Source organism: Anopheles gambiae, chromosome 2 (assembly GCF_943734735.2).
Source record: "Anopheles gambiae chromosome 2, idAnoGambNW_F1_1, whole genome shotgun sequence".
Lineage (NCBI taxonomy): Eukaryota > Metazoa > Arthropoda > Insecta > Diptera > Culicidae > Anopheles > Anopheles gambiae.
The window spans coordinates 50,165,889-50,185,626 of NC_064601.1; the positions used below are offsets into that span (position 1 = coordinate 50,165,889).

Consider the following 19,738-nt stretch of genomic DNA (forward strand, 5'->3'; position numbering starts at 1 on the left):
GCTTTTGAATTTCTATATAAAATCAATTCGTATTTACGTTTGGCAACCCTACAAACAAAGAGCGGTGTATTTTTTAACATGGTATGTGTAAAAACCTAGAGTTAAGCCGATGGAACATTAATCAGTTAACATGTTGAACATGCTTTTTTAATCAAAAACAAAACAAAATGAGATACATTTAATTCATTGCAGCTCGGACACAGATCGATAGTTACACATTCGGAACCACTTTTGTTTCACTCACTATTTTATTGAATCATAACATTAAATTATTTACTTTACCTGGCGTTATGTTTAAAAATCATTATTAATTAATTAATTATTTATTATTAATTATCAGTAATTAGGATAAAAAAAGACAAAGATACGAAATTATCAAGCAGCATTTGCGTTACACACATTTTTGTAACAATCACAATTTAATTTGTTTTATTCACTGCAATCTGATGTCATGGTGTACAATTTACTTATATTCTAAACATCAACGAACAACGATAACAATAACAACAGCCCTTTTAACCAAACAGACTGAAAAATTCTCGATTAATCTTCCGTACATCGGTGGCAACGTCTGCTACCGGTGCTGCCGCGCCACCAGCGACTTGTGTGATAAAGTTCGCAATCACGCTCATCATCATCTGAAATCCTTCGCCCGGTTTCCAATTGGTAGCCTAAAACGAGTACAATCAGCATCGACATAATCAAACGTTGTCCACTGCCAGCCCGTCCCATTGTACTTACCACTGAATCAATGGCGTCGTTCAGATTAAACACCACCGTTGGTCGATTGCCGCTGCCTGTTTCCCCGACACCTTCATCACTCTGTTGTACCTGATCGGCGGACGACACCCAATCGAACAGGCCACCCTGGCCGAAGAACCCGAGCGGTCCACCGTGCGGACGGTGCGGCTTGAACGGTTTATGAGGAAATAAACCGCCACCACCACCACTACCGCCACCACCGAAGGAAATGCCCTGACAAGGATATCCCCCAACGGCATCGTAGAAATGGTTGTTAAACACAGCTCCACCAGCCGTTCCGGTGTCCGCCGCGTGATCTCCGCCACCGTAATTATTGTTGGGCGCATAGTAGTTCACGTCGGCCAGCACAAGATTCAGGTGCGGAAGGAGCGTTTTAGGATCAACCGGATTGCCTTGCAGATCTCGGCCATACTTGAGCTTGTGAAACAAACTGTAGGGGATGCAGGGCTGGCCCGGTTTGCGTCGCTTGTACTTAAACTTGTGTCTGTTTTCCCCAAACAGTGACGTGAGTCCATCCGTCAGACCTCCAAACTTGTCGTTAAAGCCGTAGAACAGGTTGTTGATCGTGTTGGATGCTACTCCACCACCACCACCGCCTCCTCCTACGATAGGTGGCCTGTTGAATGCGGGCGATGCACTAACTACCGGCTTGTCCGGCTGTTCCTCTTCCTCGCCGACATCGTCATCATCGCCATCGTCATAATCTCCGGCCGGTTCGGCCTGTATCGGTTCGTCGTTTTTCGATGGTGGCAAACGGTTATATGCCGCATTTGGACGATCCGATCGCGTTGTATAGCGCGGAGGTGGAGGAGTGATCGAGCCAGGACGATTGAAATAAGCACCTGCGGTCGGTCTCAATCCCGGAGGATCGGGATCATTCTCGTGCACCTGATACCGGCTGTAGATGTCGGGGAATTGATGTTTGTTGGATGCTGCTCCGTTCCCACGTATGCTGCGCCCCTCGAATGCTTCCTGCCGTCGATTTGATGTGCTGGATGTGCCGGAAGAGGAAAGGCTTCTACCGTTGCCGCTACTGCTACTACTTCCATCCGGAAAGGAGAAAGGCAACGATGCGGAAAGATGAACCAAACAACCGAACAGAATCAGTCGAGATAGCTGCAAAGAAGCACAGGGAAAATTCGAAGGCAAATAGGTTAGAAAAAGTTTAAAGCATTCTGATTCTATGAAGTAGTGCTGGGAAGTGTTTTAAGCATTATGACATGATATGCAGGGCTCCAGGGGTATCCAAATTACGGCCAGCGAGCCGGATGCGGCCCACGAGACTATACTTTGTAAAGACTAGAACAAAAAGTTTATTATTTTCTTTATTTTAATACTAGGAGGCTGTACAATTTTGATACCTTCAGTTGATATTTTCTTATTTTAAGATTTAAACGTTCGTCCATTAGCTAAAGGTAATGTCAAAATGGCCCTAAACAACGATATTTGTAAAGCAAAGGCATCTCATAAACATTTTTAATACAGTTTTTGAAAATTTAACAGTTTAAAAGTAGAGGCAGATATCAAACAAACGAGGTTGTCTTTCTTTTTAAATCATGATGATACAATCGTGAATATTTGTTCAAAGTAGACTTTTATCGTTGAAGCAATTTTTGAAAAGTTAATTTAAAAGATCGATACGTTCAAATTTTTGAGAAATGTATTGAATTGAATTTGTAAACAAAAAAATGAACTATGGAGTGCATAACTCTTAGTCAGTTTTATGTTCTGTCTGCTTGAGCTCGTGTTCGTGTGAAATATCATGCCATAATAAAAAAATATGTATGGCTAGCCGTTGCCAAATCTTATAAACATTTTTTGAAATATTTGGTGTGTAGCTACTATCGAGATTGTTACCGAACTTATTTTCGTTTTAACAATCTTAATTTATAATATATTAATCATAACACCATGTGAAGCAAATCTGAGTCTGATTGCCTAATCGTTAAAAATGCTCGAATTATTATTGTTGATTAAATAATGTTCGCATTACGTCTGATGTAAATTTACCAAGCTAAGTAGATACATGACATTGGGGAAATTATTGTTACAACTTGATTTCACAGTAAGTATGTGTTTCTGAGAATCCATGCCATTACAAAAAAGATTCTGAACGAGAAAAAAATAACGTCTTGCATCGGCCGGGAATCGAACCCGGGCCGCCCGCGTGGCAGGCGAGCATTCTACCACTGAACCACCGATGCCTGTTGATTAACTGGCGTTTATTTACGACGAGCGTCCATTATGGGTACACTTATCGAGCTCTTTTACGACTTATATTGTAGATTTGAATAAAACAAGTAAAAAAAATCAAGTAACAAGTAAAAAAATTCTAAAAAATTGTATTGTTTAAAAAATCGTTATGCAATGAAAAACAACGAGATAGGTAAAAGTTTTTTAGCTCAATGTGGCTGGTGGGTTTATGGTTCAGATTTGAAATGGGGAATTCTATATGCGGGGAGTTATATATTGGCAGGAGGAATGGTTTCTGAGGAATTTAAATGAAAGTTATGATATTCAAATATCAAATGAAGATTTTTAAAAGTACTCTGGCAATCGGTAGTTGTTTATGAACCTTGCTTTTTAAATACAACAATTTTAATACTAGAAAATACCGTCAACGTTGCATTACACAAAAATACAAATCAAACAGAAATACATCAAATAAAAACGTTGAAAATAGGTTTATTACGATGTATTCCAATATTTACAATTTATCAAACCAAAATACATACGCTATCAAGCAATCACATTTTTTCACATGGACACTTAAAACCACTATACTTACAACTTTACCATTCTTGCAAACGGATTATTTTTTCCTAAAAATTGGATGGAAATGATCCAATTACGACAAGTTTCGCATTTCGCAAACGCACGAGGTATAAAGCACGAGATATACACGTCATAATTTTTACAACGTTTTTAAATCTTTCTCTCAGCTAATTTATATTCCATTCTTCAATTACAACTGAAAGATCTGTACAGGTTGTCCCTTAGACACGTTATTTAGACGGATTTCTGCGTAAGTCGAAATTTGTCATTGGTTCAGCCAAAACAGAGCTACGATTCGTCTTATTTAGCTTGAACTGGGTGATTCAGTCACTATTGTAATTATTTGACATGACTCTCACAGAAGCTAACTTATTTCTACTTTTAAAAAATGTTGGGGCTTCTTGTTCGCGTTCATGTATGTCAGTCCATAGTTCAAGTTCAACCGTTCTTTTAAAATAAAATCACACAGTATTTCATTTTATGTAGTTTTGACCAATTTTAAAATTCACTCTAATTCCATCAAACTTTTTGGTGACACACTGAACAATGATCCACTGTACACATGACGAACACATAAATCATCGTTAGCTTAACAAGCATAGTTTCACTAACCATATTACTGAGCTGCATCATAACACTGTGTCGTCGGTTTCGATCGTATTCGAACCTCCACTCGTCAGTTCAAGCTACCATGGTAACTCACACTGAGATTGATTCACTGCAAACTTTGCACTAGCTCCTCGTCCTTTCACAGCCACAAATGGTACCGATCACTGCGATCAGTTCGACACTCGGCACGAAACTGTCCTCTTCTGATCATTCCAGCGCCTTAAAGACCACCTTGCATTCGTTAAACTCTTTCACGTGGGGTGTGTTTTTGCCATTTTTTAAAAAGAGCAACAGAGATCGTGTGAAAGAAAGTGAAAGAAATGGAATACAGCTGTGTCCAATACCGCTTCGCATCCCCTCAGCGACGGAGACGGTCAGATCTACCCACAGATCCATTCATAAGCGTCAAATGTGTGCCCTGTGCAATTGTTTACATTTTCATTCGTCTCCCCCCACCTTGCAAACCTGTGAACACGAATTCGCGTCTGAAAATAAAGTTCCTATCTTCTCGCACGCACGGCACGGCGCCATTCATCAGGTTTGGTGGAGGAGCAAGCTTCCCTACAAAGCTGGTCGGCTGATTTGGTTCAACTTTGCACGATGAGGTAATAGCTAAAGTTCCCGCCATACAAACGGGATTTCATAATCGTTTGCCAAAACCTGGCCATGGTGACCCGAGCGAAAGGCAGATGTGCGGAGGCGTAGTGCCCGAAAGCCAAACACTGGCGGGGACCGACTTACTCACAAACCCGTTATCCGAGTGGATGAAGCTTCAAACACAAAGTCCACCACCATAGGTACCCTTGGTTTCCCGCCCTAGGTGCGTGACAAACGGTGACGTCAGTGCCCACTACCTCGGCCACACCACTTGGTTGGCAGACGCATTGCTGCCCACATGGTGTTTTTTCTGTAATTTGGTAAATTTTACGGTTTTGATTTTGGGTTAGAGGGTTGGCTGTTGGGATTGTGCATAAAGCGGGTGGTTCGTTTTTTCATGGCAAACAGGAGCAGGAGAAGTTGATACGCCACGTTGATACTTCCTTAAAAGACGCTCGCAAGGAGAGTGACCAACAAATCGGAAGGTCGAATTAAAAATAGGTCATACAGTGAGAGTTGATTGTGAGGAATTGGCTGAACGCATTCTTAATTGCTTATAAAATTGACTAACTTAAGTGTTTTTTATGCCTGGAAATGGCCTATACCACTGTTAGCTCCAAGGCAATATTTTTTTAAATTTAAAGGCTTCAGTAAATGGAGAGTATTAACGGTTTACAAGGTCGTTGAAATAAACGATTCTAACAGGCTAAAGAAATTATTCTACAGTTCATAATGGCTGGTATCAGTGAATGCGTTCGTAGCGGCGGCGTACGTCCCGACACTCATGTTCCTGACATACTAGATGGTTGCTACAGTTATTTACCGCGGTGTTGTAAGACCGGGCACAAGAAATGTGTTGCCATCCCAAGAATTTCTTGTGCAGTACGTTCCGCTACGAACGTATTCCAATGAATTGGTAGCTATAACTATTGGTCCAGTTGCAATTGTGTCCGGCAGCTATGGAGCCCACTGGAAACCCAGCTCCATGTGTGGGATTCAATAGGAAATAGCGTGTCTATATTGGCCTAAAAGATCACGAATTAGTTTTCTAGCTAGTAAACCTCACATATTGGTCATATCATTGGAAAAGGAAGCGCCTTTCTCCGATGTACTTTTTTTTAATGATTTTCTTTTTTTTATAAAATTGCTCGAAAAACTTTTAATACAAATGTAAAATACTCTTCATTTAAAATTTGGTGAACTAGTTTATAGTAGCGTTCCATGAGGAACTTTACCATAATTTTTCAAAGTTCTGAGAGCAAACTATCAAATTTTTGCAAGAGTTTGTTCATGTACGTAATTGCGTTCAATAGCTATTAACAATGAAAACATAGTGGAGATATAAAAAGTTACACAACCACTAGGAAAGTCCAACATGATCAAGGAGCAAAAAATCAATTCATACAAATCAATTCTTTAAATTTGAGGTTTCTGGTCAAAGATCTAATCCAATGTCTCCAACAAATATAAATACTACTTTGGTTTGAAAAAGGTGACAAATTAATGTAACACCAAATCATTGACAGAATTAAGGACTTTATTGGAATGTCCTGGTTATCAATAAATTCATATATAAATACATAATATGCCTTAATCAATCAATTTCACCTAAGCTCAATGGTAGTGATGGCTCAGTAAAAAACTGGCCAGCTTTCGTTACAGTCGAGAAGTGGTAAAATGGCACAGCTATATCCAGCATAATAACTGTCCAGAATTCTGACCTAAAGTAAAAGATTGAGCAAAAATTTTACAAAAAATTTAAAAACAACCAAGAAACCTGCAAAAAAAACGTTAGCTTTACCAATTTTATACTAATGGAGTAAATAGTAAGAGAAGACGATATAACGGTTGTGCAGATTTTAATAAGTAGCATCGAAGGATGCATTCATATGTACATCAACATTTTATTTATTTTTAATACTTTTGTCTTCTTCTGCTGTGGCACAACAACCGTTATCGGTCAAGGCCTGCCTGTACCACAATGGGCTTGGCTTTCAGTGACTGATTAATTACCTTAGCAGGGTAGTAGGATAGTCAGTCCAACGTATGGAAGCACGACTTTTGTACTTTTGTACATGATAACAACTTCATATACAGGGTTTCCCACGATTTATTGATTGGTTCCCATTAATTTTTGGTATATTCCCATATTTTTTTCGTGCGTTCCCACGATTTTTTGGTCGTTTCCCAGAATTTTTTGGTCTAATTGTATTGATATCCAATCGGAAAATACCAATAAATTATGGGATCGAACCAACAATCTATGGGATACTACCAAAAAATCGTGGGAACGCACCAAAAAATCATGGTAACTGACCAATAAATCGTGGGCAACCCTGTAAGCTAAAATAATGTTTATATGTTGAAAACTGATTGTTTTACATCCTGTACTGTACTGTACATCCTGTGGCCAGATTCTAAAGGAACAGTGGAACCACAATAAGGTAGAGAAATAATGCTTCCTTGGGATGAAAGCTCGGGTTACACCTTTAGTGAAAATGAACGTGATATTTTGGTTGGTTTATATTTAATTAAAAATTAATCAGAATATTGCTCATTGTTAATTAAACATTCAATACAAAATTCAATTGTCCAACAATTTAAACTATAAAACATGTTTAAATAAGCAATAAAATGCGCATTTCCTCATATCTCTTCGCTGAACATTATTTTTGCACCGTGAAAATAGTGGAAAACCACAAGGAAATGCATTTAATTCTTTATTTAACATATGTTATAGCCTAAATAGATAGGGAATTAAATTTTCTTTCTTTTGGCTTAACGGGGTAAACCGGGCTTAACGTGAAATCTAGCAACGAATACCAAAACTGCAATATTTATAAGGATCATGCGAATTACAGTCATTACAAACTTATCAGCCTTGTCAAAGATAATTGGTGCAATAGTACATGTGGATCGTTTTGTAACAGTCGTGATTTCCGAAGCATTCCCGGGCTTTCCTATCGTCCCAGACTGACTATCTGGTTACTTATTACTGTAACCTGTAAATTACTGTATAAGTCCTAGCGTAGTGTGTAAACCTGTAAACGATAACCAAGATAATAAAAACTATCGGAGAGCGGTGTGTTCGAGAGTGGCGCGTGCATCGAAAGATAAACCACGTGCTTGATTGACATAACATAGATTCTAATTATGACGACACTTTTAAACTGTTCAAAGCATTAATTGTCTGTGATCGCGTTCTTACCAATATTATAAGCTGCATTCACGATCCAAGCTACAAGCTGTTAATGTGTTGTCAGGGTCAAACAAAATAAAAGTACATCAATTGTAAAATGGAGGTCGTTATATTACACACAATAAATGAGTAGGATTTTTCATCGCATTCTTTTCAACTTACCATTGGTTTCTGTCATTGAATCCAACATATCAAACAAACTCTAAAGCTACTACAATGATCCAAACACCAAACCATCAATCCATCTTGTACGTTTTGTAATTGAGGTGTTATAGACATATTGTTGTTGATCATTCTTTTTATCACGCAAACACACGCACACATACACACGCAGGCGGATGTTTAGTTTTCTGGGCGCCAATTTTGAGCTATTGCTCAATTACACTCGCTCAGTACAAATTAACATCTTCACTTAAGCCACGCTGCTCCTTCCAGGCGCCTAACCAACGTGATGACGTCTTCGCTGAATGAACGTCCGGATTCAATTCGCTTCAATCCAAAAGATACAGACCCCACACGCTTCATGTTTGCTGCCTTTGCTTGCTTTATTTGCTTTGTTTCTTCCTATTCGTCCAACCTGTTCCTGATCCAGCATCTGGGTGTGGGTGGGTTTTGTCATCTCCGTCGCAGAAAGCTGTTTCGCCTTGACCTCAAAAAAGTATGGCGAGTAAGCAAATGATTCGTACTGTCGATGACGACAACGAAAAATTAAATAAAAGGCAATTACTATCTTTTGGATGCAAACATGAAAAAAACGACAACATGGACACATTTTTTTCTTTGACAATTATTTCAACCGAAGATTAACTTCATCTTTATTCTGCTGTTTTCTGTAGTCTCCTTCGCTGCCCATTCTCCATTGTCTGCTACCATCTCACACACACACACATATCTGTCCCTTTTATTATGTTTTTCTTTCCTCTGCGCAATGATAGTTTTCGTAAAACACATTTTCACTTTCTTCGCGTGTTGTTATACTGCTTATCCCTGTAGGTTTTGCCTGTCCAACTCTTTAAACACCTCTTACTGAGTAATACCGACTTGCCATCTAAATGTCTTAGTTTTAACCAAAAACACACGCTCACGCTGTTTACCTTTACTTGTTTTTTCCTTTAACAATCAACGGGAATGTAAGATTTGTTTCATTCTCAATGTATCCTTCTTAAAACGAGCATATAATTCCATTGAATTCATAATCCAAAACAGCGCACATGTGCTATCAACATTTTTGTTCATTTCTTGTTCTCAAACGATCGATCGATTAGTTGTTTTTCAGTAGATCGCACACTTGATCGAGCTTGCTATTATTTTGTCAAGCCATTGTTTTGTTGCGCATGCTTTTCGCCCACGTTTACCTTGAGGCCATGTTTGCTGGTTTTCACGAGCAGCTGCAAATTCGCATTCACCATCTTTTTTCCCAAGTGCTACACCAATTGGCTCGCCCAGCATGAATGCAATACTCTAAATATATATATTTTCTTCCATATATGCTTGGGTTTATATTTGTTATTTGCTCGATTTTGTTTGTTTCTTTGTATGTATATATATATATATACCTTGGGTAAGATGGTTATATGTAGTTGCATTGCAATCAGCATTGGTTTCTGTTTATATGTCTGTTTTTGGTTGACGCTACTTGTTTTTGTCTGCTCTATGTTCATTCTTTGCCATGCATTGACTTCTACCTGCCAGGATCTATCATCCATACCTAGTTGGAGAGTTCCTTGTCTCGATTCTGTTTGTGAATTTTTACTGTTTTGCACTTCCTTCCCTTGTCTTTCAGTTGAATACGTACTATACTTTGCTACTAACTGTATTACTAACCTTCGGGACTAAAGCTATTGGTTTTGCTGTCACTATCTTCCCCTTTTCACTTCGTTTGCTTCCCTAAACATTCGCAAAGAGCCTATCGCTCTCCTGTCGCAAGCATTTCCGCTCTACTTGCATGCTTACTTATGTGCACTTTCTGTCCAGAACGCTTGCGTTCGTTCGTTTTACTTGTATGCAAAAAAAAATGAAACAAATCTGTTCACTAAGTCACTACCAACTACGCTTTGCCATGCACTTGCAGTATGTATCATTACTTACGCTATTTATTAGGGGGTTCTTTCTACTGTTTCTACTACTACCTTCTGTTTGCTGCATTGTTTATCAGTTATTCTTCCTTCACTACAGTTTATTTGCAAGGTTTTTTTTGTGTGGATATTTGTGTGGTTTTACATGTTAGCTTGCTTCTGCGTTAACGCTTTCAGTTTTGTGCGATTTACAAGTGCCCACTATTCTAGTTAATTCCACCAGCCATTTTTAATCAGATGTTTCTGCTTTGCGATGAATGTAGTTCAGTGTTTTGTTTCATGTTAGTGCGATGAGTTATTAGCATTTCCTTTTTACTTCTGTTAACGTTCCTTGATGAGATGCTTTATAATTTTCTCTCATGCCCTTTTCTTTAATGTGTTTTATTACTTCTCAAGTTTCTCTTCCGGTTTGCTCAATGCTTCACTGCCACGTTGCATTCACCAACACAAGCCATCTGTACTATCTGTACCTGCGTACGCCGGACACGTGAAAAAGTAAATAATATATATAGGTCAAAGATATAACAGGAAGTCTTTCAGCTATCAATAAGCACACAAATTCGATTGATAAACGAAAACGAAGACTTTTGTGATTTTTTTTAAAGTGTTCCATCCACTAACGCATCACCACAGGCCGGGGTTTATATTGCCTGCAGCGTGCGTGGATGGGAAAGCTCGTGCAAGTAAGTGCTATCGTAGTGTGAAGTTTTTTCTTAATAATGTATCTTCTCTACTAGACGTGCTATTTGGATAGAGAGCATCTTTGGTGCAATTTAACAATACTCATATTTCTCCCGCCTCGCCCATTACAGTGTATACATGCAGTGTGCAACAAATCGCTTAGTGGAGTAGAGTGCAAAAACGGTACACTAAACACATACCCGTAATTTAGAAGCATAGTGTGTGTTTGTGTAGAATAAAAAAAAATCAACTATCACATGACAGTGTTTTGCGCAAATAAAATTTACAGAATATTATTGTAAAATGAATTAAAAAAAAACAACGTATAGTTGGTTTATGCGTCCTTTGGCACTAGTTAAATAATTAAAGAGCGTTCATACCCTTCGGCTCATTATCAAGCCCCTGTTCTTTAGCATTCCATCAGCCATTTCCCGATTTTTGGGAGATAATTTATTTCGTTTCTTGGTGGAGATGATTTTATGATAAGATTTTTAATGCCTTTCATGTATGTTTATAAATATCTTTCTCCGTTTCTCACTCACGACACATTTTCTCAGTGCTGTCCTATTTGAGCGTGATGTTTTTCTACTTCCTTGCTGAGTGATACGTTCATGTTGTGTGTTCAAGATGACTTGCTTACTCAATTAAATCTATTTGCTTTCCTATCCTATGTACACCATTCCACAACTCTTTTTGGTTGACTTACATTAAGCTTTTACTTCACCCTTAAATCATTGAGACAGTTAGATTTGAGTGTTATAAATTGGCTGCCCTTCACTACTCCTTCAAACCTTCTTTTCAAACCTTCAAACCAACACTATCTACTTGATCAATCGTGCTAAAAGTGACTGTGGAGCACATTCACACAAACACATACATACACACGTGGAAAAACAGGATACAACGCCACGGATTACGATCCATCTTCTGCAGTGATTCCTCACACCGCACACACCCACACCCACGTATAGGTAAGACTATCGTGTGTGAATCATTATCGATGGTCGCTAATGATTCGAATTAATCGTTCCGCGTGACAGAGTGAGTTGAGGTGAAAGGGCAATGTGGTACCGTAGGAGGGGTACCAATTCGCCGCCCACCATCGTACAGCCGCTCTAGTGGGAAAGTGTATGAAACCGAATCCAAACCGAAGCATCGCATCACTCAATACTACCGCGAAGGTTAAACAGTGCGCCGGAAGTACACGCGTTACGATTTCTTACAGGCAAAAGTAGTGCAAGAAAAATGGATGCCGTAAACACAGGAACGATAATTCCATCCCCATCTCCCCATCAACCATTCCGGTTCTGTACACACACACACACTCACACAGATACACAGACTAACGCACATCGAGATTCCTTTTGCTGTTCGAATCGGTAGATGTAAGATTTGCCAACAGGAAACATATTGTAGACGCACAACTCGGAGCTTTCACACACACGCCAGGAATCGGAATTCGAATTATTGTTCCACACACACACACACACTCACACGGACTGATCTGATATTGGACATAGAAACTTTCCTCACATACACAGTACACATACACAAATATTGGTTCCCCGTGCAAACTGCTCTTTCCTGTCCCACGAAAGGATTCAAAATGGAGGTTTCCCTGCTGAAGAAAGATGCGCATCTTTGCTTAGCGTCGTTGTATGTGTTGTAGTGATCGGGCCTTCACAGGGCGGCCCCGGTAGAATGGTAGTCGATCGCTAACGGTTGCGTTGAGTGATCGGCCTCACCCTCCTCCTCGAACGATTCCTGCTGCAGCCCGCATTTTGCCCCCTCACTGCCACTCAATTCCGTCTCCCGCTCGAGCCGTATTGTCAGCTTTATCTAATCGCCCTGTCAAACGTTCATGGCGTAAAAAACAGCGCCCTGGGATGGCTGCTGGGAGGCGTTCGGCATGCTGCCACCTGACTGGCTACCGACCGCCACCACGCCACCACCCTGCGCGCCGCTCACGCCCGACGATACTGCGCCGGCCGTAGTGCCGGCCGTCGTGGTGGCCGAGCTGCTTGACGCCATACTTGTCGGCATGCCCGGTGGCCCATGACCCTGGCCGGTCGGTGAGAGCAGCTGGGTCGCATCGGACGGTTGCACACTGGCCGCACCTTCCGGTGCACCTCGCTCGGTGAACTTGACCACGCCCGGCTTGCCATCGGACGGGTATTGCGAGTAGGCGGGCGGTTTACCTTGCGGTGGTGGCGGAGCGGCCTGCGTCGACGGGCCCGTCCCGGTGGACGCGTTCACGGGAGCCGTGTTCGTGCCCAGCCGGGGCAGGGTGGAGTAGTGTGGTGGAAGACCTGCTCGTGCACCGGCGGCCACTACGTGGAGCTGCATTCCGGGCAGTGGATAGCCAACCGGAACACGGATCGTTTGCTGTGTGACCTGTGAAGAAAGCGACAGAGAGAGAAACGTGTTGAAGTAAGTCTGAATATCGCCAAGTCATATTTATTTGCCATAATGTTGTGTTGTGGTTAGTGTTGGGTAAATCTGATTCATTATTCATGCATCTGAATGGATCTTTGAAATGATTCAATGATTCTGAATCTCGATTTCAAAGGATCATGAGTCTCAAAGATGCTTGTCAAACTCAAAGATTAATGAATCTTAAAGAGTCATCAAACTCAATCATCAAGTCTCGAATCTCGAATAGAGTCTCGAATCTCTAGGGATTCATGAATTTCAAGATATTCATAAATTTCCAAAGATTCGTCGACCTTGATCTTTTCATTCTTCTTCTTCTTCTTGGCGTAACAACCTATGTGATCATACCATCCTATACAGGCTTTTGAGACTTCTTGGCAAGTACCAAGCAGTCGGATAGTTTGTTTTGCTACGGCGACGGTTCATGCGAGGCTAGAACCCACAAACAGGCATTTTGTTAGGCGGAATCGCGCAAATTCAATGTTTTGAAAGATTAATTAAACCCTAGAGATATATGGATTTTAATGGACTTACAGGGTTTTCCACGATTTATTGGTTAGTTCTCATATTTTTTTGGATGTTTCCCATATTTTTTTGGTGTGTTTCCACAATTTTTTTGGCGTTTCCCAGAATTTGTTGGTTCAATTGTATTGGTATCCAATCAGACGATACCAATAAATGATGGGAACAAACCCAAAAAAATCTATGGGACACGATGAATAAATCGTGAGACGAGCCTAAAAAATTATGGGAACCGATCAATAAATCGTGAGAAATCCTGTATAAATTCTATAGATTCATGAATTCTTGGATATTTTTCATGCATTCTTGGAGATCTTTTATGAATCCTTGGAGATCTTTGATGAATCCTGAATATCTAGAGACTCATGAATCTTTGAAGAGTCGATTCGATATTCGAATTATTCATCACTGAAGATTCATATGAATGAATCTCAACGAAAGATTCATAGAACCCAACACTAGTTGTGATTCATTAATCTTTAATACATGAATCTTCAGTGTTCATTAATTCGAATATACAACGATTGCCAAATCATTACAGATTTAAAAGGATGTTCATATATGTAAGGATTCGTAATTAGCTCTGAGTTAAGAGATTCATTTATATTATATTAGTGTTCTTAATATACATTTATCTTATGCCATTAAAAGCAAGAATCTTAAAATGAAAAAAATAACTCTTAAAATTATGAGTTTTGATTTTCTGATTTAGTGAAACAGCAAACTAAGGTGTTCTTACTATAATTAAAATAAAGGATTTATTCATTGTGGATGTATCTATCGCACCTACATATGATCTTTGGAATGAATCTATACAGATACATGAATCTTGTGGGATACATAACGCTTGAGAGATTTGTGAATCTTTAGTGACACATGAATTCATGAATTCCGATATTGAATCCTAATCAGATATACCCATATCTATTATGATGTTAACGGTTCTTGAGACACTCAAATAATGCATGATACAAGATCCTCGTAAATGGCGGCGATATCTTTGACTCCACGAAGCACTTCTCACTGACCGATAAATGTGTTTAAAAACAGCCTTTCCGACATCTAAAACGTTACCTGCTGATACTCTACGATGTTGTGCTGACGTCGATAGTTCTCCTGCTCCTGGGCGGTGTAGCGATGGTACGTTTCGGCATTGTACGGGATGAGCACCATCGTCTGATGATAGTTGCGCAGTGGTGGTGGCGATTCGGGCCGCCGTGTTGGGCTGCGAGCGAACTTGCCGTACGTGGCGGTATCAGTCATTTGGTGGATGTGGTGCGCCGTATGTACGGCCTGGTGTTGCGTGTGAATCTGATGCGACTGCACCTGAACTGCGCTGGCCTGCACGCCCAGCGGCAGGTTGGCGCAGTTCTGGTAGATCGCCTCCTGCCCATGGTAGCTGTGGCGCGTCTGCACCGGTATGTGGTAATAGTTCCCATGCGGATCGACAGCCGCCAGCATGTTGGGCTGTGTGGCCACGGGTACCGTAGCACCTGGCGCTTGCTGTACCGTGCCAGCCGGTTGCTGTGGTTGATGGGCGACTCCTTTTGACTGGGTCGCTGGGTCCACGGCAGGATAGTAGCTCCAGGAGGCCGTGTGCTGGTGTGTGGTGATCTGTTGCTTGGCCGCCGCCACATGCATGCTCGGCCGGGGCAACGTGTTCGATTGGATCGGTTGCGTTTGGGCGGGTACCGTGGTCGACTGAGACTTGGTCTACAAAGAGAGATGAAAGTTTAGGTATAAAAGAAGTATGTGACACCCTTTTTCCAGTATCTATTTTACCTGCGGAGGTGTTGGGGCCGCGAGCTGGGCCTGCATTTGTTGCAGAATTTCGTTAGTGGAGCCGAAGCGCGGCTTTATACCCCGCACCGAGGGCCGCGAGTTGAACCCGTAGTCGTTCTGCTCGTCATCGTCGGAACCGGCGCCGGAAGCAGGCGCGGAAGTTGACGTTTCCGCACTGTACCGCTTCTTCAGACGCTCGGTACGAGCGCCTTCCTGCTGCACGAATGCCGCTAACTCGTCCGACTCTTGCCCGGGCGTTCCGGCAATCACGTCCGGTGCCACCTTCTTCCCGTCGTCATCGTGCAGTGCGGCGTCGATATCTCCGATGCTGTACTCGGTGCTCTGCGAGCTTGCCATCGAGCTACGATCGCCCGGATGCGCCAGCGTGTAGTAGGACAGATCGTCGCGCTGCCCGGCCACACACGCCGTCAGTGGGGCAAGCGTGGACAGGAACTGGCGCCGCGAGTCCACGTGTCGCTGCTGCGGAGGCTGATGGATTTGTGTGTGTGCACCCTGAATTTGAACACCCATTCCAATATCCGGACCCGCCGGGCAACGGCAGTCCTGCCAAGGAAATCGGAACATACAGTTAATGACGGTTGGAGAGGCCGCGGCCGCGGCTCGTCGCCGTGTGACTCCTTACCTGCGGTATGATGACTATCGGGTTTTCATCCGCTTCCGGTATCTTCTCCTGCCGTCTATCGCGATGGAACAGGTCGGTGATCTTCTTGTAGGTCGACCCGTTAGAACCGCTGCTTGAGCTCGATGCGGACGAGCTGGGCGAGAAGCTTTTGTCTGGGATGTATTTCGGCTGCTGGGGATTCTCTTCACCGGCCGGACTGTCCCGACGCTCCATCTCGCTGAGATCTCCGTCACCCGCCTGATCGCTACCCTCACCTCCACCCGTCTCATCGATCGGATCATCAATGTCGCATGTAAGCTGTCGGATGCGCTCCTCCAGCGACGTAACATCCTTCACCGGGATCTTCTTCCTGTGATAACACAAAACACAAAAATATGTACATTTTTACAAAATGACAACTCATACTTCCTCCACCAGGTCACCTACTTTGGCTCATACTTGATCAGCGATCTTCGCAAAGCGTTGCGTTCAATCGAGCGCCGTATGGTGTCCGTTTCGCCCGGACCACCACCCGGCACTGCCGTGCCCGCCGTAGCCGAAAGTGCCAGCGCAGCTGCCGCACTGTTCGGTATATTGCTCATGCTACCGGAATTGCTTGTCAGACTGTGCTGATGCACCAGCCCAGCCGCTTTCTTCGCATCGTCAAACGCCTTCAGTGCTTCCTGCGTCAGCACGGTCGAGTGTGCTGCGCTGAGGGCAGCTGGACACATGGCCGCTGCGCCACTGGCAGCACTTGTCGTGCACAGAGTTTGAGCATTAGAACAGGCGGAGGTGGCAGTGCCCGCCGAGGCGCTGGGCGTTGTTGGACCCGTACCGGAACTGGCCGTTGTAAGCAGAGGCTGAATGGCGCTGCTAGGGAAGAGCTGACGTACGGCCGAGTTGGGCCGCAGCGCGTTGTGGAACAGTCCCGACGAGTGGCGCTTGAGCGTGTCCGACATGTAGTTGATCGCTCGGCAGGTACCCATTTCACCCTCGCCCAGCCCAGATTGTACCTCGCCGTCGCAGCACGCCTCACGGATCGTTGACTCCTCGTTGAAACGTACCGAACGCTTCGAGCTCGTTTCTTCATCCGAGGTCACTGCTGTAGAGTCGTCGTTCTATGGAGATTGAAAAGATGTTTTGAATGTTACAATAATTTGGTTTGTGTTGATAATGTTGGAAGAAACGTCTCGTTTACAAATACCCATTCAAATCGCCATATCGAACAGGTTATCGAACTAACGCGATCGATCCATTAACATTGAAATTGCTCGCGACAGGAAACCAAAACATATCCTTCGACACTTTGTTTGACCAAAATAACCTTCCAGATTGGTTCACTCTAAAAATAAATGCCACCGCATAGCTACCAGGAGTTCCATAAATAGCATCCTACGGTGCGATGCGATGACATCCACTAACCGAAAACTGTAAATTCGGTCCATGTCACCGTAAGTGCTCAAAGATTGTATCATCGAATTCTATGAAATCAGTCGACATTAAACATTCATTCCTTCCGATGCACTTTGATACAGAAAGAAGAAGTAAACGCCATTTGTAAATACTCTTCCAACCACTTTCTGCTGAGTTGGTGTTTAAAAAATGCTTGTCGAAAACGGCAAACTTGGCAGTTTCCGTTTCGCTGCTTCCCATTTGTCTCTTTCAGCCCTCAGAAAACGTTCAACCATACAACGATACTTTATAAGTGTGATTCAAACAGCACCCTTAAAATGTAAAAAAAGTATGAAAAAAGGTTTCAATGAAATGGTGAAAGTGAAAATCGTCTGTAAACATTGCCCCGGACTAACCGGAAAGCAAGCGGATATCCTTTTGCGGTTTTGTGCAAAACCGCTCTTATCATCCGCTCGAAAGTAAAGAAAAAAGTACTCCAGATAAAAGTAAGAATTCCAAGTTTTTCTTGCTGCTTTTCTTTCGCTTTTCAATCGGTACTTATCCGGTGACGGTAGTGGCAGTTAATGGAACATAACGCTTCCAAGGGGACGATCGAGAGATGTCGAATACCAGTGCCATCGTATGGCGTGGCGGTTGAAATAATCGATACCATCATAATAAATATTGGCGCATTTGCAGTCTAAGCACGTTCCCCCGGGCTAATAAAAGCCGCTATTTGACGGGATGAAAAATTCATATTACTCTCATATTATCCTTTCCGGTGGATTTTCTTGTCCCCTTTCCCCGGTTGCCACTGTTTGCTCAAAAAGGGGAGAAAGCTTTCGATCGCTCGGTTATTATCACTTGCTTTATCTTTAAAATATGAACGCTGTTTTACGCATCTATCGTTCTAGCAATCGGTTTCTTAAAGCCACTCAAACGATGGTAATCACAAAACATGAAACCGCAGAGGAAGTGCTATTTTCACTCCAACTGCTGGTACCAGGCATTCTGTAAAATTGTGTTTATAGCAACAAGGTTGACAGAGACTATTGTAGCTCAGTTAATTGCTTTCCAACCGAAAATTGTCGACGGAATAGCTCATTGGAAACTGAACTGAAGCTCATCTATTCTCTTTCGTCGTCCATGATAATTCTGACAGGAATCTTGTAAGCCTTTAAATTAAGTTAAGGATTAGCATAAAGCAGCCTCAAGCGAATTCACGATTGACGCACGTATTTTGTCGACTGAACGGGAGTAAGCGCGACGCTTCGCTCTTGAACCGAGTCAATTTAAATGGAATGATAGTATTGCTTCACATATATTCAATTTAAATACTTTATAAGGCACAATTTTCCGCAACATTTTCCACAAATCACTGCTTCATCGTCATAAATATTACATTACAGAAACAGCACACAATTGGATCTTTTTTCCACTGACAATACAATAACGTTTTGATATCTCACTCAACGCGATATCATCGTTGCACAACCTTGCTCCATTTATTTTAATCGAACCGACGTGGACACTGAATAAAGAGAACAGTGGCTCCAAAGTGGACACAACGACAGTAAAATATGGTTGCGCTTTTTGTCCTTGACAAAGAAACTTTTACAGCTTTTCATACAGCAAAGAGGATGTTTCAAAGCATCGCAGCGTAGGTTTTGTCAATGCTGAGGGTTTTCTTTCTTTTTTGCTCTCTCCCTCTCTATATCACCATTACTTATTACTTTCCTGACTTTGTCCTTTTCTGCCCTTGTCAGCTGAGAACTAGGTCACGTACACCACCACCCGGTTAAACTTTTCTATACCGACCGTTTCGGTCGTCTTTCGCCGTTGTAGTGACCACCATCCGTTTTGAAATTTTCACACTTTGTGAACTCCTCCTTCACAAAAGAGCGTTGATATGTTCGTTGCAAAAATAGCACAACTTTAATCATCAACCTATTGTACGCGTATCACTACAGTTACAGCGATAGGGAACAAATCACACGCCAAAGGGAAAAAGATCTTTCACTAACAATTAAATCATTGCCTTACAACTTGTGACGCATCAGACTGTGCCTTCATCATAAATTAAAAAGCACAAAAGCAGTGCGGGTTGACTCTATGCGTCACAAAAAGGAAATCCAAAAGCACCCGATTAGTTTCCACTGTCAGTGGAGAACAACTGCCAGACACACACACACAGTCGTGCACAGACAGGCATTGAAGCGAAAAAGAACAAAAATAAAACCTCATTTCCAACACCAGCTTCAATCTAAAACTCTATTCTCTGAGCCATTC

The 19,738-nt window shown here is 42.1% G+C and overlaps 2 protein-coding genes and 1 non-coding gene across 9 annotated transcripts in view; all 3 read right to left on the bottom strand.

Annotated features, from left to right (window-relative positions):
* Window positions 1–367: 367 nt before the first annotated feature.
* LOC5667597 (uncharacterized) lies at window positions 368–4,518 on the bottom strand. The gene is made up of 3 exons (XM_061645045.1): window positions 4,150–4,518; window positions 742–1,878; window positions 368–671 (listed from the first exon to the last, which is right to left on the bottom strand). Exons 1-3 carry the CDS (start codon window positions 4,168–4,170, stop codon window positions 516–518), a joined length of 1,314 nt encoding a protein of 437 aa, XP_061501029.1. The 5' UTR covers window positions 4,171–4,518; the 3' UTR covers window positions 368–515.
* On the bottom strand, window positions 2,896–2,966 carry Trnag-gcc (transfer RNA glycine (anticodon GCC)). The gene has a single exon. It is a non-coding gene; the product is annotated as a tRNA-Gly (tRNA).
* Window positions 4,519–9,260: 4,742 nt separating the features above from the next.
* LOC5667599 (uncharacterized) overlaps window positions 9,261–19,738 on the bottom strand; it is a 64,879-nt gene continuing 54,401 nt past the window's right edge. For 6 of the 7 annotated variants that reach the window (XM_061643050.1, XM_061643055.1, XM_061643053.1 and 3 more), the window contains exons 7-11: window positions 16,505–17,175; window positions 16,079–16,427; window positions 15,436–15,999; window positions 14,728–15,366; window positions 9,261–13,092 (exon numbers count right to left, since the gene is read on the bottom strand). In XM_061643050.1, coding sequence (XP_061499034.1) covers window positions 12,550–13,092; window positions 14,728–15,366; window positions 15,436–15,999; window positions 16,079–16,427; window positions 16,505–17,175 — 2,766 coding nt within the window. In that variant the 3' untranslated portion in view covers window positions 9,261–12,549. The remainder of the gene's footprint in view (window positions 13,093–14,727; window positions 15,367–15,435; window positions 16,000–16,078; window positions 16,428–16,504; window positions 17,176–19,738) is intronic. The other variant, XM_061643052.1, reaches the window with a different exon arrangement.